Here is a 27327-nt window from a genome sequence, read left to right as displayed (position 1 = left end):
AGATTGATATTGCCAAAAAGCATTATCAAGTATTTAGTGTTCCCTCTCAAAGGTCTATAAAGTCACCTTTGGAGACATGAAGGGAAACTCAGCTTTAATCAGAAAAAGGTTTTCTTGCTGGGATATTTTATAGATAAATAAGTGGTTTATGTAAACTGTATGCTGTGATCCTAGCATCTCCTCCCCCCCTCCTTCTCTCACTCTCTCTCTCTGGTACGTGTGGTCTCTGGTTGCTGGACCCTGCCCTCTCTATCATTCCACCTCCCCCTCACTTGGTTTCCCTTCCTTTCAGCTTGGCTGCTGTATGTCCAAGTCTTAAATCTTCTTTCTTCTTCTACATCTTCTTTTTTTATCTTAACTCTTTCCATGCTGACTATCTGAACACACAAATTATCTTGACAGTCGTTCTTTCACCATGGCAGATAAAAGTTGCACGCCAATGAGAAGAAAAGAAAAAAAAGAAAAAGAGACCACTGAAAAGTCAAAGGATGTAAAGGATGTGAAGAAAGAAGCCGAGCAAGGAGCTCCGGCAGTTGGGAAGGGAGCTGAAGAAGGAGCCCCCAATGGATCAGCAGCAACCGACCAGAATGGAGAGTTTCAGGTGGAGGCAATGGAACTACCTCCATTTGAAATCATCCAAGGGTAGGTCCATAAAACTACTTTTGGTATATGAAACACTTCAATAGTTAAAGGTTGAGTTCCAACAGTCTCAGTTTACATTTGTTTTATTTACTAACTGTCTTTTGCTGTGAATGCCATTACACTCTGTGACTGCTTTTCAGTGTCAGTAGAGAGGGTCCACAAATCCACGTGCTTCAATGAGATGCTCTTAAAGTAGACCTTAGTCAACTGTCTGTATTTTCAACTTCTCATGCCTAAAGAGGAAACACTATGTGTGACATAGTGAGAATGAAGAGTAATACTTTGCAGACACTGATTGTATGATATGCCCCCCCCCCCCCCCCCAATGTCACATCTATAAAATAATGTAATCTGTTTTCTGGGTATTACATTGTGTGTCTTGTTTTATTGCAGTAAGTTTGCAGTATCCAAATGTACTTTTAGACAAACCTCTAACTTGAATAATAATAATATAAAATAAAATATTCTTAGTGTTTTTCACCATAACCATTGTGTTTCTTGGAAAATTCCAGATTTCTCTTACTTTTGCAGTGTATATCACAAAAAAGTTGCGAGGACAGAGACTTTGTTGTAGTTGCGTCCATTTTGTTGTTGTGCTTTTTGAAACACAGTTGTGGCAGATATTCCGTTGCGTCATTGTGACAACTCTAGTCACTCCTTTGATGACTTGCAAAGTGACTTGAGATCATTTAAATGACTTAAGTCATTACACTTAAGTTGGATGTTGATGACACGGGACTGACTTGAGTCATAGTGGTTTATGTGATTTATTTTGATCATATGTTTATTTTAAATAATTTGTTAAAGAAAACTAGGAGTCTGGAATGTAATCGGGCGCACACTGGGATTAGCATTTTCATGATTTGCTGACCAACGTTTTAGTCAAGCGCTTTAGAAAGGTACTTGTTGAAAAGGATGGCCTTTTTCTGTGGACCAATACAAAAATAAAAAAGTAATAAAGCTTATTTAGGGGTCATTTAATAGTTTTATGGTGGCTTAAAATTAGTTTACTTAATTTGAATAATTTTACAAATTAAATTCATTGTTATATTTTTGGCAAGATAAATAGGCCAATAATATCATAAATAGAAAGGTTATAATAACTTGTCTTTTCCCAGATTCTGCCAGGGGCAGCTGCGGGTCAGGTCGTCGGTCATTTACTAATAAAAAGGCGGGGGCTCAATCCTGGCCCCAGCAGCCTACTTGTCCCACACACTGAACACCAAGTTGCCCCCTCAGCATTACTGAGTGTCTGAATGTTAATCATTCCTGCACACCACTGCCACTGTATGACTGTCAGTTAATGGGTAAGTGCTCGCTTGGTCAATGTTGGAAGAGTGTTTGAGTAGTCAAAATTAGAAAAGTGCTATTTAAAAGCAGTCCATTTACTAAACTGCAGGTGAGACATTAGAGTCTCGTTCTAAGCTATGGTTCTAAGCAAGGTAACAAGATGGTTGGAGGGTCGTCCACTGTCATGTGTACAGCTGGAACAATTTCAATGGTCTAACACAGAGGTGAGATTCTATAGTAAAAACTAAAAGGAGCAATGGAGTACTAAAATGTATCAACCATTCAAAGTCAGAGTAAATAGATACAATTTGACAACTTAAGGATTTATCCTCGCATCATAATAAGCACATCACTATCACAAGTGAGAAACTAACTTACTGGTCAGTGTAAGTTAATAAGCAAGCTGTATTAAAGCTGTATTAAAACTTCCCGCTTCCAGAGTAGCACAGCTTAGCTAGCATCTCCCCCATGCCTGTGCTCTCCCCCAGGAGATCGGCTTTAAAAACTTTTAATGCCACACTGACTTGTTTTGTGCATAACTATGAACAAGTCAAGTCATTTTTTTATGGAATGACAAAATGACAAAATATATTGCCTTTTTTTTCAACAGAACAAATAACTTTTTGGTCCGGATCAGATTTACAGGCTCTTGCAAGAAAAGTTTCATTTCTATTTACATAGCGAGATAGGGACAGAGAGTGGGAGTGGCCATTGGAAAAATAAACTGTTGGTCCCAGGGTTTAGCCAGCAGTGAGTTGAAAGAAAATTTCAACAGGTCATGAACCGTGTCTGAGTTCCTGTCTGCATCAAAAGAAACTCAAACATCTAACAAAATGTGCCAATATAATTGAATGTACCATCATATCTCAAGCTGTCCAAGCATCTCCTTTAACTCAGCAAACCCAGCTGGCTATATCTTTGTTGTTTGGGGCTGGGCTCGTATGCCTGGTCAGAATGTTGGCCATGGTCTGTGCTCTCTGGGCTTCTCTAGTTCTGCTCAATAATAGCAATAATTGTTTTAGGGACAGTGTATAATTAGGATAATGGGCCTTAGAAACAACGGCCATATTTGTTTTCGACACAATGGGCCAACGGACAAATGGGCTTCCGGTCCAATAGGGAATTTATTCGGAATACTGGGAATTTCCCAATTCGCCACAGTGCATCATTACTGTAACAGCAGGAGTGGTGCATGTTGTTGTACCTGCTATGAAATAAAGAAAATATAGTTTTTAGAGTAAGTACTTACTCTTCCCAATCCATGAAGAATAATAGCCCATGCTTACCCATTTTATTTCTGAATCATTTAAACCAATACATTTCAGTTTGGAAAATAAAATAGCGTGATGGACTATATTTAATATCTTCTGTTGATCTTTCCACGTATAGTAAATAAAATAAAACAATCTGATGGAGTGGGATTTTCCAAAGCCCGACTAAAATGACAGCTGAAGACTACTGCTTTGAAGTCGCACACATAGGGCATTCCCATGCTTTAATAATAACAATGTTTAACATGCGTTTACTGAGTTGACTGGCAGAGATAAAGAGTATGCTGGTCTGCTTTATAACAACTGCTTCCCAGGAAAAGCAATCTACTAATCATACAGTTGAAATGATCAGCAATCGCAGATTGGTTAAATTAGATCTGCCCCGTAACCGTTTCAACCGGACACCATATAACCATCTTTCATGCTCGCCTGACCTACAAAACAAAAACAGGTGCTGTGGTTATATAATATCCCGCTGTCTATTTAAAAGACTGAGCCCCAGTAAAGCTCACTGGGGAAGTAGCACTGAGGCTCGGCCCAGTGCGGCTGCTCGGCTCTGCGCGGGGGCTCAGGCCCTGTGCGGGGGATTGGACACTGTGCCCTGTGCGGGGGCTCTGGCCCTGTGCCTTGTCCGGGGGCTCTGCCCTGTGCCTTTTCCGGGGGCTCTGCCCTGTGCCTTGTCCGGGGGCTCGGCTCTGTGCGGGGGCTCGGCCCTGTGCTCTGTGCGGGGGCTCGGCCCTGTGCTCTGTGCTGGGGCTCGGGCCCTGTGCGGAGGCCCCGCCTGCTGCTACGCCCAGGATTGACTCTGACCTGTGGAACCTTTAGGCAGGATCTCCCCCTTTCAACGTATCTTTGGAAAATATGCAAATCTCTCAAAATAGACCAGAAGCAGGTTTTTGGGGTTGTGGAGCTAATTGTAGGTTTAACCAAGGGTTGTCACTGTGGGTTACTTTGGGGGAGTTTGCATTGTAACTGAAAACGTAAGCTGTTCCGGTGCAGATCAAGTTAACAAAGATAACAGATCAACTCATAAAAAAGCATGGCCACTTCTCTTCACCCGGTACACTGCAGACTTTACACAGAGGAGCTCACCTCAGCTGGTTCTATTGAGTTTGTTTTTGCAAATGTTTATGTAAATATTAACATCCCTTCAAAATCCACCTTTCCATTATCAGTTGAGGACATTATTATTAGGGGTGCACTGAATGGAAAATTCTTGGCCGAAACCGATACCGAAAATAGAAAACAGTTGGCCAAAAACCGAATGCCGAAAGGCCGAAAATGATTAATAGAAATATATATCATGTATACATTTTTTACCAATGTTGTTCAGCTACCTGATTATGGAAAAAGACATGATTATGGCAAAACTTAACTTAAATAATAATCACTATTATGGGTCCATAAAACATTTATTCAGCACTTTTGAATGCATACAGTACATTCATTCCAAGTCAATTGCATTTTCTTTTCTCTGTAGGATAACTACAACAAAGTGCATTCAGAACAAAGCCAAGGTGCTTTAAAACGGCATAAACATCTAGGCCAGTAGGCCTAAAACAAAATAGTGTAAATAAAGACTGTAACAACCAGGCCGTCAACAACAACAAATGCACCTACAGTATAAGTGCATGCATACAAATGTGCAAACTGGATAAATCCACATGAATGTAACTATTTACAAATGAAATTACAATTGAATTTCAAGAATCTGTAAATAAGGCTGTCTGTCCTCATAAGCAAAGTAGTAAACATTGTATAAAGATACATAAAGCGAAAACTGGATATAAAATCCACAATCAATTACAAATTTCAAGAATCTGCAAATAAGGTGGTCTGTCCCATAGGTCTGTCCTCATGAGCAATGTAAACACAATTGTATCATTTAGATACCGAAAGTACAATATATTGAACACTGTGCTGCTGTCATTTCCCCCTAATGATAACCTGAGATGGTGAATTATAACTCACAATGAAAATTGTTCAGGAAAGTGGGTATAGAGTAGACATGTAGAACTAGATAAGCTTATGATAAGCCAGCCTTGTCTACTTATTAAGGAAAAGTGGGAGGTTCTTTTTAATGAACATTAGCTTCTCTGCTTTATCAGCCATAAGTCTGTTCCTCTTCTCATCAAGCACATGAGAGTCAGCGCTGAACAGTCTCTCGCTGTCAGTGCTTGTGATTTGATCTTACTCCGCATATTTGTCCGGGTGTTTTGATTTCAAGTGGTGGAGTAATCCCGAAGTGGTGAAAGTCTTTGCAGTTACACCCCTTCGAGAAATGTCAGCTGCACACGTTTTACAAATCGCAATCCGCGCCTCTTTCTCTGATATTTTTAAGTATCTCCAAGCGCCAGACATGTTGGCTGTGAGCCAGCCGCGAGCATGGTCGCGCGCCGTGCTTGTCGCCGCGTTTTGATTACGTCATCACAACAACACGTTAGCTTACCAACGTAACCCTGTTCCCTGACATTCTGTGATATTTTTTCGGTGCTAAAACCCTTTCGGCCGAAAACCGAAAGGGCCTTTTTAACAATTTTAGGCCGGTAATTTTCGGCGGCCGAATATTCGGTGCATCCCTAATTATTATTTCAAAAAATTAACCAAGAAAAAAAATGTGTGTATTACATTGTTGTTGTTCACGAGTTAAGATAAAGAATCAGTGTAGAAACATTTGAAAAACACTTGACTTGAAATAAAAATTGGAAGGAAATTGCAAGTTAAATAGTGTTGGATTGTAAAATAGTTTGATAGGCGGACACAAGTTCTTTTGAATGGATAATGTGACACGTATTTTAATTCATGATCATGTTTATAAGTTACCCGAAAATATGATGCTCATGTCTTTTGACAGTTTGTGGGTTGGTAGGTAATGTAGATGCCCTGATCTAAAACGGAAACATGTGCAAACCAAGTCTGTTCCTGTATAAATTGCTTAATTTCCCAGCCAGATTAAGCTTGTTTAGAATTAGGGGAGCATCTTTCCTGTGTTCCTCGGCTTGGTCCGATATAATTTGTAACTTTTTGTAATGGTGTGCCGACTTAATGCCCTCTACTCTGAACATACTAGTAAGTCATATTTTCAAAGATGTACATAAACCCAAACCCCAGAGAGTTAATGTCCACCAGTAGGTTTTAAACCACAGGAAATACCTTTACCATAAATTCCATGATGAGGAGGATCAGTTCAGATGCTTCCAGCTGCCCTTCTGAATTCCTTTAGCAGACAATCTTTTGGTTCCAGATTGTGATTGTGTTGATGTTTGGCCGCTTTCACCAGTGTGTGGATGGAACTAGGACAAAGGGGAATGTTGAAGAATATATCAGCATTTGATCAGTGTTCCTCTTTGAGGGATGTCTTTTAGGCTGCTGTGTTCATGGCTTTCCAAAGGACCAACGACTTGCTAGCTTCACTAAATAAATGTATCCTCTGCTGTCAGCCATTGTGTGTTTAAAAAAACAGCCTTAAAGAGCCTGTGACACGAGTTTCCCCCATGATCCAAACCCATCAATTTGAGTAAATATTGTCCCCTTGAAAACCATTACTGAACTGATTTTGGATATTTGTACTTTGATAACCATTAATCTGCCCTTCAATGTTGACAATTTTCTAGATCTTCTCGGGGATTCTTCAAGTCCCGCCAAATTATGTGTGACGTCATTGCGGGCACAGCGCTCCAGCTGCACCGTTCAGGATCCCAGCATCTGCATGTAAACGCACGATGGGGCACACAGCAGCAAGCTCAGACAGCGATGACAGTTTAATTTTGAATGTGTCTGAGAGCTCATATGAGGCTGAAGGATCGGTTTATGTTGTATCTGTTAGAAGTTTAGGAATTAAGTGCGTCAATATGGGCGATCATACGGTCATGTAGCCAGTGGTGGACTGGGACTAAAAATCAGCCCGGGACTCTCGACCGGCCCACTTCGGTACCACTAGTAAATTGTCAACGGGGGGAGTGGGGGATGTGCTACTGACTTATCCGACCGGCCCACTTCGGTACCGGCCCATCGGGATTCGTCCCGATGGCCAGTCTGCCACTGCACCCAGCCCAGCCCACGTAAACTGTCAACGGGGGGAGCCTCGCTGCGGGGAAACGGTGGACCTAGTGTCCCGATCAGAGTGGGAATAATAATAATAATAATAATCCGTGCATTTTATCCATTAATTTCCCCAACATTGTGGTAAAAAAAACCACACGTTTAATCCATGTTGGTGTACTACTACAACCTGTGGTGTAGTGGGGATGTTTTTACTGGGTGGACGGAGTGGTGGGTGGACGGGAGACACTATGGACGCGCTCGTGAACTGTCAACAGGGGGGGGGCTTGGGGACCTCTGTGTTGCCTGTCAGCGCAACTTACATGATGCCGTTTAGACAATATAATAATAAAGGGCGGTGCCGGCTGTCAGCGAACCGATCCGGCCTTTCTGCGCGACTATCAGTCAAATGCGGGACATAGTCTCAATGTGTGGGACGCGGGACAAATAATAAAAATGCTGTGTGTGCAGTCCCGCACAGTGCGGGACACCTAGTCACCCTACACACACAGTTCTGCCCCTCACACACACACGCTTCAAATCAAGTTGCTTAAATGCTTGAGCTACGTTTTTATTATAATTACTGTGAATTCTGCCTATTATGTTTTCGTCATTATTACAACAAACACACACTTGCAACTGATAACACTGGCAATGATTTTAGATGTATTAGACTATTAAAAAAAGAAATCATGCTTCAAATAAGTGGGGGTACGGCGTTCCCCCGCGTCCAACGCCCACGACACCACTGACTGCAACTACAAAAAGCTAAGGTTTGTTTTCTCATCAGGAAATGCAGACCGGCTCAAACAAAAGATTTTTAAATCATCATCCTCACGATCATTTAATGTATCATATGTTCGCCGAATTGACATGAAAGCACTAATAAATGTAGTTTCATCCACTTGAGTTTACAACTACAAAAATAATCGATTTGTTTTTATATAACATCCGACGGGAGGAAATTCAGCAGCTCTCACTACCGATTTTTAATCCTAATTTAATCATCATCTTCACCACGATCATTTATGTTTATGTTCGCCGAATTGACATGAAAGCACTGACAAATATGAATATACTGTAGTCAACTTCATTAAAACGTTATTAACGTGCCTAAACTCAGTAATTCACAATTTCTACGCATGACAACACACTTTGTCCGTGTTTGGCTCTCTCGCCGCACAGTGAAGCGTTCCCGCATTGACGTCACTTCCGGCTTCCCCCAAAACCTCAAAATGAGTCGAAGGAATTTTCCCGCGATGTTCGAAATTATTGATATTTATCGGAACGGTATCGCTTTTTCTTTTTTAAACTGACGGTTCGAGATTACTAGTAGCCCACTATTTCTTTGCACAACAGTTGTTGGAGTCGTGTCACAGGCTCTTTAAGATTTACATGAAAATAAGAGTGTGTATTGCTAAGGACGCTACAGATGCCGTTTGCTGGCAGGTCGCTACCGGTAGCTACACACGCTAAACACGCTACACACTGTTTAGTAGCGCTGACAATCCAATCAACACACACACACACACACACACACACCACACACCACACACCACACACACACACACACACACACACACACACACACACACACACACACACACACACACACACACACACACACACACACACACACACAGGCACAGCTACCCAGTGGCATGACAGTGGCTACGTTGCATTGGTTATTAATACTATTTTTTCTGAGGGGATGTTAACACAATATCCTCTTTCACGACAAAAACTGACGGATGTTTCCCAGCTTAAAGATTGTAAAAGGCTGCAGTTTTACTTATTTGCAGACATATTGTAAAACAATTAGGGATGAAATACCATGATAATACACCATTAATACAGTGACAATGATTTCATCTGATTGTTAAAGTTACATTCATAGCTCGTTTGAACAATAGAAGGAAATCAATCTTTACTTTAAACACTTTTTTGGTAGGTTGGTTGTCTCTGCAGATCAACAGAGAAATATTAAATACTGTATGCCAAAAAATGACCAATGTTTCTTTCATTTATTCTGTTATACACAGGGACCGGATTGATCCTTTTGCCTTTAAGTTCCAGTTCAAGAATGTGGAGTACTCCTCAGGTCGCAACAAGACATACCTGTGCTACCTGGTGGATTGTGGGACGTCTGATGATGGGCTGCTGCGGGGGTATCTGGAGGACGAGCACTCCGGCTCTCATGCTGAAGAGGCCTTCTTCCCACAATGCCTGCCTCACTACAACCCTGCACTCAAATACACAGTCACCTGGTACGTAACTTATTTTAACTGTCCCATGGTATGTGGCATAGAGAAGGTTGCTAATTTAAAATTACGTTATTTCAATGGGGACAATTTTATTGTTGTTTTTTCCATTTCTTTTTTTTCACTTGCGTTTGAATTAATGCTTTTATGATCTTCAATGCAGAAATAAACCGCATATGTATTTTACAGTAGTGGGCTGTGTATTTCCCACCTAGGCCTTCAGTAGCTTCCTAACTGAATCAAACCACCTCTAATATCATCATTATGACGTCACGGCTATAGAAACCATTAATATTATAAAGAAACGTAGTATAACAGGGTGTTGCATCACAGACAGGTATCTTCTGTAGCGAGAATGAATGTCATTACTAAAGCAGAAAACCCAAACAACACAATTCAACAAGTTTCAATGCAGCCACCACAGACAACATACATCCTCTCTAGCAGAAGCATCAATATTTACTTCATAAAATGACAAGACATTTAAATTAAAGCCTTATAGCCTTTACACACCAATACATTGATTATTTATACACAAAATCCATCCTTCTTTCTTTCCCCAACTAGAGTTCCAATAATAAGTCCTGTTCTATCACCATGGATGCTAATGCTAAAGTCAAGTCTGTCCAGTCGTATTTCTGGTAAAAACCAGAGTGGAGCTCCGTTTCCCTGCTGTTCGTTAAGCTGTAGATCCACTCTTGTAAGTGTCCGGCAGTGCTTTGTGTCTCGCTGCTGCCTTGGTTAGACAACTCAAGTTTCAAACCCTCTATGGCTCCAAACAGTGGATCAGCTGTGAATATCAGGCGTTCCCATCAGTGAGTAGTAGTAGTAGTAGTAGTAGTAGTAGTAGTAGTGTGCTGTAGTTAGTGAAATGAAAGTGGCGGACAAACCCATAGCCGTGGGAACTTGTTTCAAATGGGGGGTGCTGTGGGGATGACACCAGGGCCGGTTTTGACCAATTTGCTGTCCTAGGCAAGATTTTAGCTGGCAATGAAAAACCTCTACAAAAGACCAATACACTACAAAAAGAGAAACGTATTGACATGGTGGACAGCTTATATAAAGAGGCTTCAAATGTATTTAGTATTGCATGAATATGTTTTAATTGGGGGGTGGACTTCACATCCTCATGGGGGGTCCGGGGGTGCCCCCCCGGGAAGATTTGTTTTACATTTTAAAGTAAAATGCTTCAATCTGGTGCACTTTGAGCGCCCAATTACTAGAGACTGATCTAGGGGATACAACTCTAAACACCCATATGAAAAAGATCGGTTTGCATTTTAATAATCAAATAATATATGTGAACATAACCAATAACCTATCATAGCCAAGAACAAATAAATGTAGGCTAACTTGTTTTATTTGTGTGGTTCATTTATAACTCATTTTACCAGTCAACATTTATTTATTTATGCATATTTTTAAATCTCTCCAGTTTAAACAATATTTTGGGTTTACTGTCCTGTTAGTATACATTGAAATGATTTCAAACCTGTTTTTATTTATCCTAATAATTATAAAGGAGTGCCTTGGAAATATTTGTTTACATAAATTGTGATCAAAACGTTTGAGACCCACTGAGATAACTTAGACTAAAGTGAACTATCTAAACACTGAGCCTCTCAGTCTGACAGGAGAGAACTCTCCTTCCACATTATTGTAGAAACATCTTCTTATATCCGTTAGCCGTTAACAACAATCCCCGCCGGTACCGGTGCACCCCCTCTCTCTATCTATCTATCTATCTCTCTCTCTCTCTCACGCTGGCCGTGAGCTGCGGGCGCCTAATAAGCCAACATACCCCACTTTCATCACTTACAGCGCCCATCGTACAGGGCAAATGGAAAATGTAATCGGGGTGAAAAGGGTGTTATCTTTACTTAATTATGAATGTTGTTACATTAATTTTGTTTGTATTATATTTGTATTTAATTTTGTGGAAGTGCAGATCCCCTGTCCTCCACCAGGGGGTGCTGCTGCACCCTCAGCACCCCTACTTCCCACGGCCCTGGACAAACCCTTTCACCGGCTGTGACAGACTTGCTAGCTTCACCAAATAAATGTATCCTCTGCTGTCAGCCATTGTGGTTTTAAAAAAACTGCCTTAAGATTTACACGAAAATAAGAGTGTGTAGTTGCTAAGGACGCTACAGATGCCGTTTGCTAGCAGGTCGCTACCGGTAGCTACACACGCTAAACACGCTAAACACTGTTTAGTAGCGCTGACAATCCAATCAAAGGACGTGAAAATTCCGACGTCATCATACTTCTGCTAGATGGCCCCGGTTTCGCCAACTCTAAATCTGATTGGTCAATGCAACAGTTTCATTGCCATTTGTTTTAAATTACAAGGTCGATTCTGAAGGCCTCAGACAGATTTATTTGGCCCAGCAACACATTATGATTGGATTTAAGCTCCAACATTAACAACCATTACTGGACGCAGCGCAACCGAGCGCAACACAGAGAAAAGTTATAAAATGAAGAGAACAGATTATTGGAAATAATGTATTCAGTTCAAGATTCAAAAGCTTTAATCTCATACAGTGTATAAATGGCAATATAAGACAAAAAACGATAAAAACAATTAAATAGTGCAAGAAGAAATGGATTAGAAAATGATAGTGCAGATTATGTTGCAGATCAATGTGCAAGTAATGCAGATGAAGATTAAGTTAACTAGAGCAGAACGTTGTAAATGACCAAGTAAATGCAGGCTGATTTAATACATACATTAAAGGTGACCTATCATGCAAAATGCACTTTTGTACGTCTTTTTATACATGAATATGTGTCCCCGGTGTTCCAGGGAACTCACCAAGTGTCAGAAAACACAACCCTCTCTATTGTCTTATATAGGTATGGTCCTACACTCTATTATTCAAATATAGCATGATAGGTCCACTTTAATGAAAAAAACCAAATGAAAAGGTTAGTGATTCTGACAGTGTTTAGGCCAGCAGAGAAGGCCCACCACTCGTATTTTAGAACAACCCTCTTATAGGTCTTCACCTGCTCTCCCAGTGAGCTGGACCATTCGGAATATCTTCTTTCACATAAACACTTTTAAACTGTATCTTTCGACAGAAACCTGACTGTCACGTAGTGAATGTCTCCTTAAGGAACACACTTGCATGCAAAAATGTGAACGTTCTAACTGAATATATGAAATGCATCTTTATCTGTTTATCCTTAAAATGAACAGAGACGTGTAAGCATGTTTGGAAATTAAAGGCATTTCACCTTATCTCCTTTGCTCTCAGGTATGTGTCTTCAAGTCCATGCTCTGCTTGTGCAACAAAGATAGCTGAAGTGCTGAAGGCAAGGACCAACGTGAAGCTGAGCATCTTTTCTGCTCGGCTCTTTGAGTGGGAGGAGCCAGAGATCCAGGACGGGCTGAAGGCGCTGCATGCTGCTGGCTGTAAGCTGCGGGTGATGAAGCCTCTGGACTTCTCCTACGCCTGGGAGACATTTGTGGAGAACGAGGATCAGCCCCTGAACCTGTGGGAGGACTGCAAAGAAAACTATGAGTACTACCATGAGAAGCTGGCTGACATTATACAGTGACCACAGTAAATGTTCAAAGAAAAATCTCAATAACAAGGTGGGTCTTATTGGTAAATCTTGTTTTTATTTCACAAACTCTGATTGAAAGTCATTGTAGTAACCACGCTTAAGACATGCAATTAAACTCTGTTGCAAGTAGTGAAGAAAAGGATGGACCAGATCCATAATGTTCAACAAATGTGTTGTATTCCTTTTAAAGGTGTTCTGATTATTTGGAACACTCGCTCATATGTTCAACCTCTAAACCGTTTGCACCAAAACAAAACTTGTCATTGGTGAAGCATCCTGGGACTTTGGTTTCCTCCCCTGGTTTTAGTGCCATGATAAAATAGCTCTTTAGTAGTGTTCAGCGAAATATGTGATTTGTTTAAAGGTTATTTTGTATTATGGCAATAGATTAAAAAGATGGTTCAAATCAGGACAGGCGGTTGGTCATATCCAAATGAAGCTGTAGTTCAGCCCACTAGATGGCAATCTCGGTTCAAAGAAACATCGAAAGGGCTTGCCATTCAGTGAGCTTAAACCCTTTATTGAGCCGAGCGCCATCCAGTGGGCTCAGAAGATACAGAAAGTTGTTTATGATTCATTATCAGCAAACAAAGATTTGAACGAGGCCAGGGAAATGATTATTTAAAAGGTGAAGTGATGGATTTCGTTTTTTATAAAATGACATAATTGTAAAATGTCAAACTTTCTCTCTCTTTGTCTCTCTCTGACACAGGAATCCGGTCGTGAATTTGTGCACCTCTGATAATTTTCATACTTTACATCTGATTCATGTTGATGTCATTATTGTTGTTATTTATAGTATGTGTGAGTAGAATAGCTATGTTTCTATTAATGTGACGAATTTGCTTTAGTATGTTGTATAAGTATAATACTAAACCCCCCCACCCTACATATGACAGCAATCCATACACCTGGCCTCCACTCTGACTATCCTGAATGCAGCAAGTCCAACATCCTGAGGACAAGAAAGACAGCTGTCAGTGTGTGACTGTTTGTCCTATATCGGGACGTAGATCTGACAATAATAATATTTGTGTATTCAAATCATTTCAAGTGTTCATTCTTCTTGTTATATCGGTGGGCGCAGTACTCCGATATTTTGCTTGGATAAAAAACAGCTGTACCCCATGTAGAAAAACGTAATTACAGGTAAAATTCCTGCATTTTAATTGTACTTATATGTATTTTTTACAACAGTATTAGAATCAAAATGTACTTTAATATTATTTTTAAATTGGATTATGAATATTGATGCATTAAAGATAGGGTGGATAATCTGATCCCAAAACATTTTTGCTATATTGAAAGGAATAAATAAATCAAGGGCACTGTCAAATAATAAAAAAATCCAATATCTATCCGTGGCAGGACTGTGATTGGTCCTTTCTTTGTTTTATTTTGCTTGAAAGAATATGATTGGATGGCCATCCGGTCTACCTAAAGCAATTTAATGCAAGGTAATGCATACAGTCTGCAGAACTCTAAACATAACTCTTGAATGTCACACTAGCTACAGAGAGCTCAGGAAACGGACACAGATCAGATGACATGCTCACAGTGCTAAGACCTGCCTTCACTGATCAGCAGAGAGCTTTTATATGTGTGGATCTGTTATCTTGAACATGTTAGGGGTGCATCATAAATGACTGGAGATAAATCAATGAATCACTGTTGCAACCATGAAAGTGCACACTGGAAAAAATGCTGCTCCATAAACAAGTAAAGAAATAATGAAAACAAGGGTTATATCTTACACAGGCTCCGCCCTCTACTGGACTCTATTGGTACTACCCCTTGACCATACTATGCGAGCATTCACCTACTGAGATATCTATAAACGTAGCCGGCCCTCGGGGCAGGCCTACCTGAATGCGTGCACAAGCCCACCGTATATAAGGTGGCCACGCCTCCTGCTCCTGTTATCCTTTTCTCTTGAACGAGCGAGCAACAACTAAAGCAGAGAAAGTCAAACGTTTGAAAGAAGAAGAAAGAGTTATCATATCTTCATGGAGTCGCCACTTCAAGAGACCCGGGCCTGTCCTTCGTGCCCTGGCTTAAATAGCGGGTGCCGATCCCCACCACCTCTGCTTCGAGTGTTTGGGGGACCAGGATATGGCCGAGGCAGTGCCATTCTCGGGGTGTTTCTGAATCTCGAGTACACTTGCTTTGTAGCACATGTCTTCCGAGCATCTTGTTTCAGAGGCGAGGTAAGAATACTTCCTGGCATTCGGAAAACGAAGAGTGGAACCAACACGTTCTCACTCCCAACCCGTCACATATTGAAGGACGGTCAGGGCCCCTCCCTGTCACTCTATTACGTACAGGGTACCCCTCGGAAGTCAGTTTTCAACGGGCAGGGCGTCCCATAGACCTTCATAGACCTCCCATAGCCAGTGGCGTGCACAGACATTTATAGGGGCAGGTACTCAAGAGAAAAAAAAAGAAATTGTGCGCTCCTAAATTGTGCGCGAAAATTTGCCGGATAATGGCGGATTTTGTTAGTTTCTTTTCGGTTTTTGGTTACTTTATTTCGGTTTTAGGGTTAGGGTTAGGTTAGGGTTATGTTATTTAATTCCTATTTTTGCCTGATTTTACTGATTTATTATCAAAACATTTAATATTTTAACATTTATTTTTATTATTCTAAATGACTTAGGGGGGTCCAATCGGAAGCTAGGGGGGGACGAAACCCCCCCCCACCGGGATTGACACCCCTGGTGGAACCGCCGGCTGCCTTAGTAGTGTGAGATTTATTAAAGGCACATCTTGTATGTCATAATTGCATATATATTTATTTCAATAACCATATGCTGTCTGATGCAGATGTTTATAATATTCAACAGGTTGGTTTCTGGTAAATTATTGTAACAATTTAAATAAGCAACAACAGAACAAACAAAGATTGCAGTGCCATATTGTGCATGCATGCTTTAGTGTCTATGAAATAAATAACTGACTAAATAATGACTTGAGTGAGCATTGATTGATTGACTAAATACTTTATTAACAAGTGACTTTTAAGACCTTTTTAATACCTCAGAAATAAATAAAATGAAATGAAAAAATTGCATTACTGCATCAAAAGTAATCAACAAACTACTATAAAAACTGGTCAAACATTGGCCAAATTGTCAAATAAAATAAGAAAGCCATCTACAACCTCACAACGCCTCGCATTGCGTGGCATTGTGAGCTTGTAGATCTGCTATTTTCAAAAGTGCACAACGAGACTAAATGGATGGATGCAAGAAAAGAAGTGAAGTTATAGTTTAGTTGGCATCTGATTTAGCGGATTAAACCATACACTCGTTGTATTTGTTACCTGATGGTTACTTACTTGGTCGTCACTAGGGCACTTTTAATCGTGTTGCTGTGTGCTGCTGCACCACACACCCGCCGTGGCCTGTCTGACTGAGTGACTGACTGTCTGCTCTGAGCGCTGCGCGTTCACGTTGAGAGCAGGGAAGGGAGGGGCTGCAGCCAGTGCACTTACGGGAGTGCCGCGGGGCATGTGTGGGGATGTCTGACAAAATTACAACGCGCATTTGGGGCATTGTTGTATATATTAGAAGCTTTTAATCCAGAATTTATCAATGTTAACATGAGCCACATACAGTACACTGTAAAACAATTTTTTTTTTAAATGTAAAAAACGAACTTTCAAAAGGGCACATTGCTGTCCAGAGGGCAAAACGGGCAGGTGCTCAAGCACTACCTAGAGTCTATGTGTGCACGTCCCTGCCCATAGCGTTGATAATAGACGCCATGAGCTCCCCGGCAAATGCTATCCCGACGGTCGGTTGTTATTGTCAACATTAATATAATAACTATTTATTTTGTAATGGTCACGCTCGATTTCGCCGATTTTCTTGTTGCCCCAGCTGGTCGACACCTCTTTTAGCAGAAACAAAGGCTACATTTATGTATTAAATCGATGTTAATCCATGTGTGTGGTTGTGGAATTAATAGACGTGCCGTTGTGCGATTGCGCAACGCAATAATTTACAAACTCTTCAACTACAACCCTAATTATATTTAAAAACATTTTAGAAGGCCTCACGAAATACTTTAATGTAAATTTAAATGTGAAGGGATGTGTGTAATGTGGTGATTATTATTCACCCTCGGATCTATGGGTTGGGGTATTGTTGCGCACGGACATTATACTTAACCGGACTTAGCTGTTGATGTGAAATCCGAAAACATTTTTTTAAAATAAAATAATACTTTATTCCGAGTGTGCTTGCTTTTCTCTTTGAAGGTCATCACATAACGGCATTGTAATACACGGTTCGGCTGCATTAAATATTACATATCTGCCGTAGTTTGCTATTTATAGAGCCCTGGTGAGAAGACTTCTAGACAAACAGGAATAACTGCCGCCGAAACTGAATATGTGACGTGGATCATAAATATATAAGCAATTAAACAACATCTTCAATTTCTCTTCACACAATACGTCTCCTCGCAGTATCAATACTAATTCGGCTGATTTTTATATTTGATCCAATCGGTATATTGGTATATGTACACCATAGGATAGAAAGGTGGTTAAAGCACGTTATTGAAATGTATTATTTTTATTATTAGATATTAATAGGAGACACAGACAGACAAACTAATAAGGCTTTATTTAAACATTAAAGAATACTTTAGGTTAAGGTCTTATTTTGAATAAGAAAAAAGCTTTGGGGGTATAAACATTAAGCCTGACAAAGTACTAATATATTGCTTTCCTGCAATGTTGACTACTGTATGTTTAAGCACTTATTTTAACTGATATTATACATGTATTATACTCTTATAAGATGTATGTAGATAGTATAAGAAATGTGCAGAATGACAGTTTAATGGAGGAGGTATAGACACATATTGATAGGTGTCTTGTAATGCACTGTTGAGGAACCTACGACCCAGGTTTTTCATCTCCGACCTTGTCAGGTATTGAACATTCAATAAATAAAGAACACAGAATTTGTGTGATTATACTAAATGATTTAAAAATAAACACCACTGCATATTTACAACTGCTACACATGCTGATGTAACGCAAATGTTTCCAACTTAGGATCAATAAAGTATATCTTATCTCTTTCGACTCCACTTCGAGCGATATAATTACTAACAAAGCATTTATATACCAATGAAGGACTGGCTTATCCAAAGCCAGTTGAGTAGCACTTGAAATGTTTTAGCTCTATGAAACCTGATGTACTTATATGATTCTGTTTTCTTCAAGTTTGTATCTTGTTGGTCGAACGCACTTATTGTAAGTCGCTTTGGATAAAAGCGTCAGCTAAATGCAATGTAATGTAATGTAAAAGGATCGATGGCTATGCCATATTTGCCTCTGAAGCTTGACAAGTGCATGTTTCAGGCTTATCAATTAACAACAGGAGGGGTCACAGACATAAGACCAGCTGTTAAATAAAGCTCTTCTGACCTTAGCTATCATGTGGGTATATATTAATGCTGCCCATTATGGGCACAAGCAATTTCCCCCCATTTATTAATTAAATGTTTTCAATTTGCGTGTTTCCTATCCCCTAAACCTCCAGGGATGAACACAGTTTAAAACTGGCAACTTCTTATTATTGGAAATACGAAAACGTCTTTTAAAACTACAATTCCCATTAGAGACGTGCCATCGAGCATGTTGCAAAACACACAATAGCCAGCATGTGTAGTTCTGGGGACGGGGTGGGGGAGAGGGGGACGGGGTGGACCCGTTCAAATCCAGTTTTGGACAGTCTGCCGTGGTTCCAACCCATTTCAAAGTGCTGTTCGACGCTCGGCGTAACCCTCGGCGCACACTCAAACATCCAATCACAGAGCTTGAGGACTATCACAGGGTTTGTCAAGCGAAGCGGAGAGAATACTTATTTCCAGGTGTAAAATTCTCTAAAGCAACTACTATGAGCTGCTCCGACCCTCGGTCCTTACGGACTCCAACTTGTGTTTATTAATCAAGCAAATAAATAAACACAAGGATAATTATGTGTTATTGTTGAATAAATAACAGTGTGTGGTTTAGAAAATAATACAAAATTAGAAGGAAAAAACGATGAAACAATACAGATTTCAGTATTCTGAGCCCCTACTCTCCCCATAACTGACGGCAACAAAAGTCCTACATTATTCAATTAAAATAAAGAAGTAAAAACAATAAGTGTGGCTTGATATTGAGTAAGAAAAAGGTTGATAAACACTGTGAGAATGGATCTGCGGAGAGCATTTCGGCGTGATCCCAACTCCTCTATTACCAACGTTCAGGGAGCTCTCTGCAAGTCTATGGGACGCCCTGCCCATTGAAAACTGAGTTCCAAGGGGTACCCTGTACGTAATACAGTGACGGGGAGGGGCCCTGACCGTCCGTCAATATTTTACGGGTTGGGAGCATAGACTGTATATATAAATGGACGTAGGGTCCGTGACGTCACCCATAGGATTCTGCAGAGTTGCCGAGAAGCCCTTAGTAGGCGGAGTCGGCCACTAACGGCTCGACAGTGACGTCAGAGTTCAACTCCCGCCTACTCCAGCCTGCTCCAAATAAGGGCAAAGAGGCGGAGCCGAGGCGGCACCTGCTGCCACCGAGCTGAAAGTTCCAAAGCTAGCTGAAGCTACCAAGCTAAGCTAACATGCTCCCCATCTGCACACTGCCGTGGCATTTTACGTTTCTAAGGTAAGCGGACATGAAACTATTCAGCAAAACTATAAATAATAATCTAAGTTATTGAGTTTTTAGCATAATACTTCAGAATCTTAAAATCACTTAACGTTTGTATGCAATTGTGCTAAATTCAACACTGGAAAGAAGCAAATATTAATATGTTTGCATGACATTAGTTATTTCTATTTTGATATCACTTAACTATACATTTAAGTCAAGCTAAGGTACATGTGATTGTAGCTAGTTAGTGCTCTTACCTGTGAGGCCTCCTCCAAACAGCATAATAACCAGACTGTATCATTAAAACTAAGTACCAGTTCTAGATCCTTGACTTTAGACAAACAATTCAAAAGACAACATGTATTTAAAGACCAATCTTTATTTGAATGTGCCTCTTAACCTGATATATTAGTTATACACTAATAGTATTGGCAATCTAAAAAAACTGAGCAACTCAACATTCAACTTTATGTTTCTTATTGTCTAAAGCATTTGTTATTTTCATTTTCCCCCTCTCATATTCAGTGTGGACGGATTGAGACAGCGTGGTGTCCAGAAAGCTGCAGAGACTTCAGGGAGAAACCTCCGTGTGATGGACGTCCTGTCTGTTGGTTTGGAGAGGACTGAGGATCTTTCCTCTACTACGAGAACCAGGCCTGATGGAGGAGCCCATGCTGGGCAAAGCTGATACCAACTGCACAGGCCTAGTCTGTCACTTTATTTGACTAAATGTGTTTACTTATACATTTAATAGGTTTACACTTTCTGTCCATATGTGCGTTTTATTTAAAACATTTGATTAACTTTTGGTTCACATTTCAATAAATTGTATTTGTATTTGCACTCCTTTTGTCCATTATTCTTACTGAAAGTCTTAGATTACACCAGTGGTTCTCAAACTTTTTCTGTCAGGCCCCCCCTTTGGAGAAAAAAAAAAGTCGGGCCCCCCCAAAACGAATAATCAGGCTCAGTGGCGGCGCCAGAGATTTATTTTGGGGGTGCTGTGGGGTAGCTTGACGTTTCATAGAGGGTGCTCAAACATTTAGGGTTTCCCATTAATGTACCGGTCGCTACAGTGGAATTTTCTACTGCAACAATCCCCACGCAAATACACAACGTACCCGCGACTGTTACAATGAAGGCTCAATATTCAGCTCACGGCATATAGGTGTAAGCAGGGATAAAGTGCTATTTTTATAGGTGATGTGTGGACGTCACATAGGGGGGTCCGGGGGCAAGCTTCCCCGGGAAGATTTATTTTTAAATATTGAAGTTAAAAGCATCAATCTGGTGCACTTTGAGAGCGAAAGGAAGAGATCTATGGATACATCTCTCAACACCCATATGAAACAGAAATGTAAACAGATTTACTTTTTCTTGATGGATATTTTACAAATCACCCTTTTAAACTTTATTCTTGTTTTACTGTCATATAGTATTTCATACCTGTTTTTCATTTATTCTCTTATTTTTTTATAACTATAATGATCATATAAACGTGTGCCTCGGAAATAATTATTTACATTAATGGTGACCAAAACATTTGAGACCCACTGAGATAACACTGAGAGAGTCCTTTAGCTCTCAGTCTGACAGGAGAGGACTCTCCTCCACTTTGTTGTTGAAAAAACTCCTTATATCCGTTAGCGTAGCTCGCTAGCACCAGAAGCTAACAACAACGATCTCCAGTACCGGTGCGCTCTCTCTCTCTCTCACGCGCACACAAAATGGCTCGTTCCACACACACACACAGAGCCGAGCTTTAATGAAACAGAGACCCAGACGTAATAGTACTGTACTGCATCATATTATTTTCGAATCAATAATTTTTCAAATTATGATTTTTATTTTATTTATCTTTTTTTTTTTTTTTTTATAACCATTTTTCCTCCTGGTCTCTCGCGCCCCCCCTGGCATGCCTCTGCGCCCACCAGGGGGGGGCGCGCCCCCCACTTTGAGAACCACTGGATTACACATTCACATCTGACTGAAGATTTGCCCCATTTATTTGTGACGTTGCAAACTCTGCGGTACAAGGCACAAGTGATGTGAAGCTCATAAAGCGAGGCAAATAGAAATAATCAGCTGATGGAGTGTAGATGTGGAAATAGGTGCATTCCATCAGCTGACTGTTTTTACAATAAAAGTAATTTCTTAGTGTACTGGTCTTAAAATCTCATAGCATCAGCTTTTAATTTTCCTCTTGGATGTTCTTCTTGACCCTCAGAGAAGGAGAAAATGTTGTGTCTTTCAGGCATGTCCTTTCCTAACAAAAATTACAGGAAACATAAAACATATTATTGCAGAACAAGTGTGTTATTTATGAAAGCAGTGTGTTTGTGTGTTTAGGGGCTGTAGATATAATTATTTTGTAATTGTAATGTTTTTTTTTTATTTCAACAGTGAGCTACAAAGACAATCAGATTATGAATGAACAGTATGAAGTTCATCAACATTGAAATATATGTTATTATCAACATAATATTGAACTGTTATCAAAACGTAGTGCAACTGTAGAAGCTTGCTCTGTTGTCTCACTGAAAGAATAACTTTTACCACGTTTTTTACAGACAATATTGAGAGATAAATAGTAGCAGTTCTCACTATGTGTTAAATATTTTTGCCTTCAATACATTAAATTAGAAAGCTGACATCTAAATGTAACTTGTTGCTTGGAAAAACCCCTCAACTTCACTGATCTGTAGGTGATCTAGTATTGTCTAATGGAATGTATATCAGTGTATTAAAGTCAATACTTCATTCATTTAAACCAATATCTTTCTTGATTCTTTGTACAGTATGACAAAAATAGTATTTGTACCTGAGCACTCACTGCTGTGAGGAGTCCAGTTCTGTCTCTCACTCTCTGGTCCAGCCTGTCTGCATCACCTGGACACCTTAAACAAACAGATATATATGTAAAGTACCATGTGTACAAACAATATAACGGATTCCCTTCTGTTGAACATGTTGGATTGTGTATTGTCCGAGTCAGGGTCCTTTTTATTTTATTCTATTCTACTGTAACTTTGGAAGTTGTGTTACCAATGCTTACTGTTTATTTGTTAACGTGTAAGCTCAATAATGAACTCCAGCTCAATCAACCATATTATAATGTCTAAGTAATCATCTTGAAATATGACATTAATAATTGTAATATACACACATCTTATTGTGAGGTTGATTTCACATACACTACTTCAACATTAGCTTGTCTACATACTTGAGCATAGCCAATTTAAATTAACCTTAGCGATGCATACAGTTCCTACCTACATAATAATCATATCTCTAAGTTACAAGGGTGACCTTATTTTATCAACCTCAAACAGATGCCATTTGTTGTACAGTATTATCCCACTTAACGCTTAACACTTGTCTATTTAGTTTTAACCTTCATAAATATAGTCTATGATTTTAACTTGGAGGCTACTATTAGCAGCGTTAGCACCGATGTAGCTACCACTCGCTTATTCGCTAACCCAAGCCTTAACATTAATTACGTAGCTGATTAAAATCATTAACACATAAATAAGTACTCAAATTTCACTTACCGCAAAACCGCATTCATGCACCGTCTGTTTCAACCGCAGAGCGAGTCACAATAGTCCGATATATAAGCATGAAGAACAAACAAACACGGCCGGGGGCAAGTTGTGTTCCCTGGATGAGCTGAACAGGCAGAGTGCCTGTAGCTTCACGGAGCAGCTAGCAGAGAGACAAGAAGCTAACAGCAGCAGTCACTTCACAGAGCCGTCATTCAATGTGACCACGCCCTAATTTATGCAAACAATTTAAGACCTAATATAAATAAAAGGGTCGTGTTAGAAAACAATTCACTCACAGATCCATAATCATGAAGGTGGAATCTAACTATATTCATAATAATATTTATTGCATCCATGGGTAGAAACATGTTTTTTTCTGCTGTAAAGTTGGGCATTTTAACATGGGGGTCTATGGAAATTGCTCCTTTCTGCAGTCAGTCCCTATCGGCCAATATATGAACTGCAGTGTGTGCCACTTCCGTATTGGCGTCCCGGCTCTTCCACAGAGTTTGCTGCTTGGTTGGGAGTGAGAACGTGTTGGTGGAACAGGCGAGCAAGTGTGCAGGTGTGCGTCATATGAGAGGCCCCGCCTTACATTTTCCGCCACAGATTTGTGGAAATTGGTCCGTGCGCAAAGCATTGTGGGGATTTGAAGACCGCGGAGTCTATACATGTGCAGCCTAAACATTTCTCCAAACAAAGTACGCTGGGCTCGGTAGATTTCCAAGTATGCTGGACATTGGAAAGTACTTTGGCGGCACTCTATGACGTAGTATGCTTGAAATAGTGGCTCTGGAGCAGCTTTACTTGCGATTGAGAAACACCCACGTTCGCCATTCCAGCGGGGCGGATGGCTCCGTTTGCCGTTGTCGGCACTTCCGGGTCCGGCGTCCATGTACTTCCCCCGAGGTGATGACCATGGCGGCGGAGCGCCCATCTGCTCCAAGCAGGCAGCAGGCTGGGCAGAGAGCCTCTGCCCCGCTGCCGCGTGATAGAGCGGCTGCAAATCAACACGTGTGTTTTTGGCATCTCGCTCATTACTAAGAGCCGCAAGATGCCCCCACCTCACCAGATCAGAGCGATTATTTGGCCGCAGCATCAGCCGAATTAGTAGCTTGGGGTGCGTCCCTCACTTGCGTCGCTTCCCTGCGACTAGTCCCTCCCACCAAGGAGAGACGCAAGAGAGGCTTCTCAATTCTTACATTTCCCCTCCTCGACTCCTATCCTCAATACTTAGTCCCGCCCACAAGAGATGCGAGCGGAGGACTGAGGAGGGTAACCAAGGAGAGAGGAGGGGAAGCAGCAGGCGGTTAGAGAAATGAGAACTCCTGTCCTCTGAGCGGTCATTTTAAAGAGACGTCCATTAATGATGACAGGAGGCACAGCAGCCCTCTGTCTGATGGACAGATGTGTTCATGATGACTTATATATTTACTTTGAATTCATTGACAGTGTGGTATAATGAGAGAATAACAGGTTACAGATGCGGACATATACACACATATTTATATAAATATATACAATTTCAGAATCAAACAAGTATGAGAGCACTCTAATAATAACGTAACACTATCAGAGACTGGATATATCCCCCCCCCCCCCCCCCTCTCTGGTCGCTGAAATGGGGAATTGAAATTGCGGGCCAAAAGTTGTATTTACAAGTATTAAAAGTAAGCATAGGACACAAAACCAACTGAGACCTTTCTGTCCGCACTGCGGTCAACTCAGCCGTCTCTCAAATTTGCTTGGCCAAATAAGCAGTTCTTCATTTTTGTAAGGATGTGCAGTTCTCCCTCCTTCTGCTTCTCTTTTTGTTTCATGTTTGTTTGTATCTGTCTGTCTTCCTGGCTGGGCGTGGCTGACCTACTTTCAGTTCCCGCTAATTCACCTCCGCAGCTGCTACTCATCATCCTGATTAATCTACTCACCCACAACTGCTTATATACCCGGCTTCCTCATCCAGTATTCACCAGTTCGTCGTCAAAGATTCACTGGTAACACGTATTGATTGCTAGAAAGCAAACCTAGTTTCTAAGTCAAGTTAAATTCCTAAAACCTGTATTTCTCTGCACAGAATCCGTCTTCTACTCTGCCTGCCACGTCCAGCCAACACCACCTCGTCAGCGAACCTCTGATTATCTTCACTATCAACTCCAGCCTGCTCACTCAATTCAACTCTGATTCCCCGGCTCATCTCACCCGTGTCCGCTGCGGATCTCCGAACACCGGCTCCAGCCTGCTCTCTCCGACATCCTCCGGATCTTCAACTACGGACCTACACCCCCCCCCCCCCCCCCCCCCCGTGGTTATTCCCAGATCCGGATTATTAATTCCAGATCAGTTTTGTTTGAATTTTGAGTTGGAAATTAAATTATTTTTGCTTCTATACTCACGTCTCCTTCCTTCCGTGTTTGTATTGAGGGTTCAGCCTGTAAGCGCTCTTTGAGCTTAACAATTTTTGAGTGCGTGATTTATAGTGCCTTTATGGTAATCGCTGAGAAGCGACACTAACGCAAGAGTAAAACAATGCGGGTTTTTTCTGCTTCATGCGATACAAATTATTTTTACCATAAATTCTTAAAAAAACGAACACTGTTTGACTCAGTCCTAGTTTGACTATACCATCAATAAAATGAAGTACGTTTACTGTCTTTTTTCTGGGTAATAGTCTCAAATTCCCCTCCTGAGAACAAAATCATGCCACTTCTGCTATATTTGATGAGATAAAATGATTTTTAGCCATACATTCTTAATAAAAGTGATACTGTTGGGCTCCCTACTTGTTAGACTACTACTGATAGCTCTGTTCGTTATTCTCGCGTCCAGGAGAGAAGCTTTAAAAGTAAGGAGACCAATGGAGTCTCTGAGAAGGTTCAAATGGGTACTTTAATTAAAATGGCGCGGTAATGTTACAAGCAGAAGATGGTTCAGAGAGGGGGAATGGAAAAGCTCCCTCTCTGAGTGTCGCCGGGCAGAAGAGGCTCCTCAAGGCTGAGTTTGTGTGCATACATTTACACTTGTATAAAATATCCACGTAACTGTGTACCAAATGTACACTTGTATAAAATATCCACGTAACTGTGAACTTAGTGATGAAAGGTTCACTTGCAGAAAAATACATATTTTTTAAATATATTTTCCATTACAACTGCAACTTGGTTATTACAACCTCTCAAACCAGTCATTACAACTTGACAAATCTGCTCTGTGGCAGTATAAATCGACAAATCTGCGGTCTTGACTTTTGCTACACTTCTTGCGATAAATGTGTCGCAAAAGTAATTTTCACCTGTAGATGTGGGGGGAGGGAGGAGGGGGGGGGGGGGGGTTGGAGTGAAGGGGCGGAGCTTTCAGAACGACGACGCTGGGTCAGGCCAGCGTCATATAGAGAGAAGAGTTGCGACATCTCCGTTCACTCCAATGGACCAGTTTTTTTTACAGCAATGGCGGATTGTGGAGCCTTCAATAGTTCCCCGGAAGTAAGTTTGCCGCTGACCTTCGGGGCTATCTGCGGCTAGCAACGCGGTAGAGTTGCAGCATAATAGACGGTTCTTGATGGACTTTTAAAGGTAAGAAGACGTTTAAAGATTTATATTGCGGATATTATCAGCACATCTGAGTCATATTAACATGTGTATTAAAGGATTATCCCTAAATCAGTAGATTTAGGGATAATCCGTTTACAGATAACAGATTAGGCTAGGACACCGGATAGTTAGCAACACACGTTAACCATGCACAGCCTATTAATCCGTTCTCCTAATGTTATTTCAACCTAACGTTGTGGAATTAGAGAAAAAGGGCTTCTAAACGTGATTTTTTTTGTGGGGTGGAGGAATATAATATTAGTTAAATATAACATTGGGGCTCGTGTGATTGTAATGAGTAGAGGTGGAGAAACGACGATCTCCATTTTGGAAAAGGCCTACAAGCTAGTATAATAAAGTTAACGTTACACAATAATAAGGAAGAGAGCTACTGTATGTGTGTGATACATAGCTATTGATATTAATTTAAAGTGCATATTT

At 40.7% G+C, this 27327-nt stretch overlaps 1 protein-coding gene across 1 annotated transcript; it reads left to right on the top strand.

Moving 5' to 3' along the window:
* Positions 1-250: 250 nt before the first annotated feature.
* apobec2a (apolipoprotein B mRNA editing enzyme, catalytic polypeptide-like 2a) lies at positions 251-14445 on the top strand. Its single transcript, XM_079680892.1, has 4 exons — positions 251-642; positions 9287-9511; positions 12769-13109; positions 13794-14445. Exons 1-3 carry the CDS (start codon positions 416-418, stop codon positions 13070-13072), a joined length of 756 nt encoding a protein of 251 aa, XP_079537018.1. The 5' UTR covers positions 251-415; the 3' UTR covers positions 13073-13109; positions 13794-14445.
* Positions 14446-27327: the final 12882 nt, after the last annotated feature.

Source organism: Notothenia rossii (genome assembly GCF_949606895.1).
Source record: "Notothenia rossii genome assembly, chromosome: 5".
Classification (NCBI taxonomy): Eukaryota; Metazoa; Chordata; class Actinopteri; order Perciformes; family Nototheniidae; genus Notothenia; species Notothenia rossii.
Note: the sequence above shows the minus strand (reverse complement) of the source record. Positions and strands in the feature narration are given on the sequence as shown.

Coding starts and splice junctions, on each gene's coding strand:
- apobec2a (XM_079680892.1), top strand. CDS start 416: ATGGCAGATAAAAGTTGCACGCCAATGAGAAGAAAAGAAAAAAAAGAA. Junction 643..9,286: donor CCATTTGAAATCATCCAAGG/GTAGGTCCATAA, acceptor TGTTATACACAG/GGACCGGATTGATCCTTTTG. Junction 9,512..12,768: donor CTCAAATACACAGTCACCTG/GTACGTAACTTA, acceptor CTTTGCTCTCAG/GTATGTGTCTTCAAGTCCAT.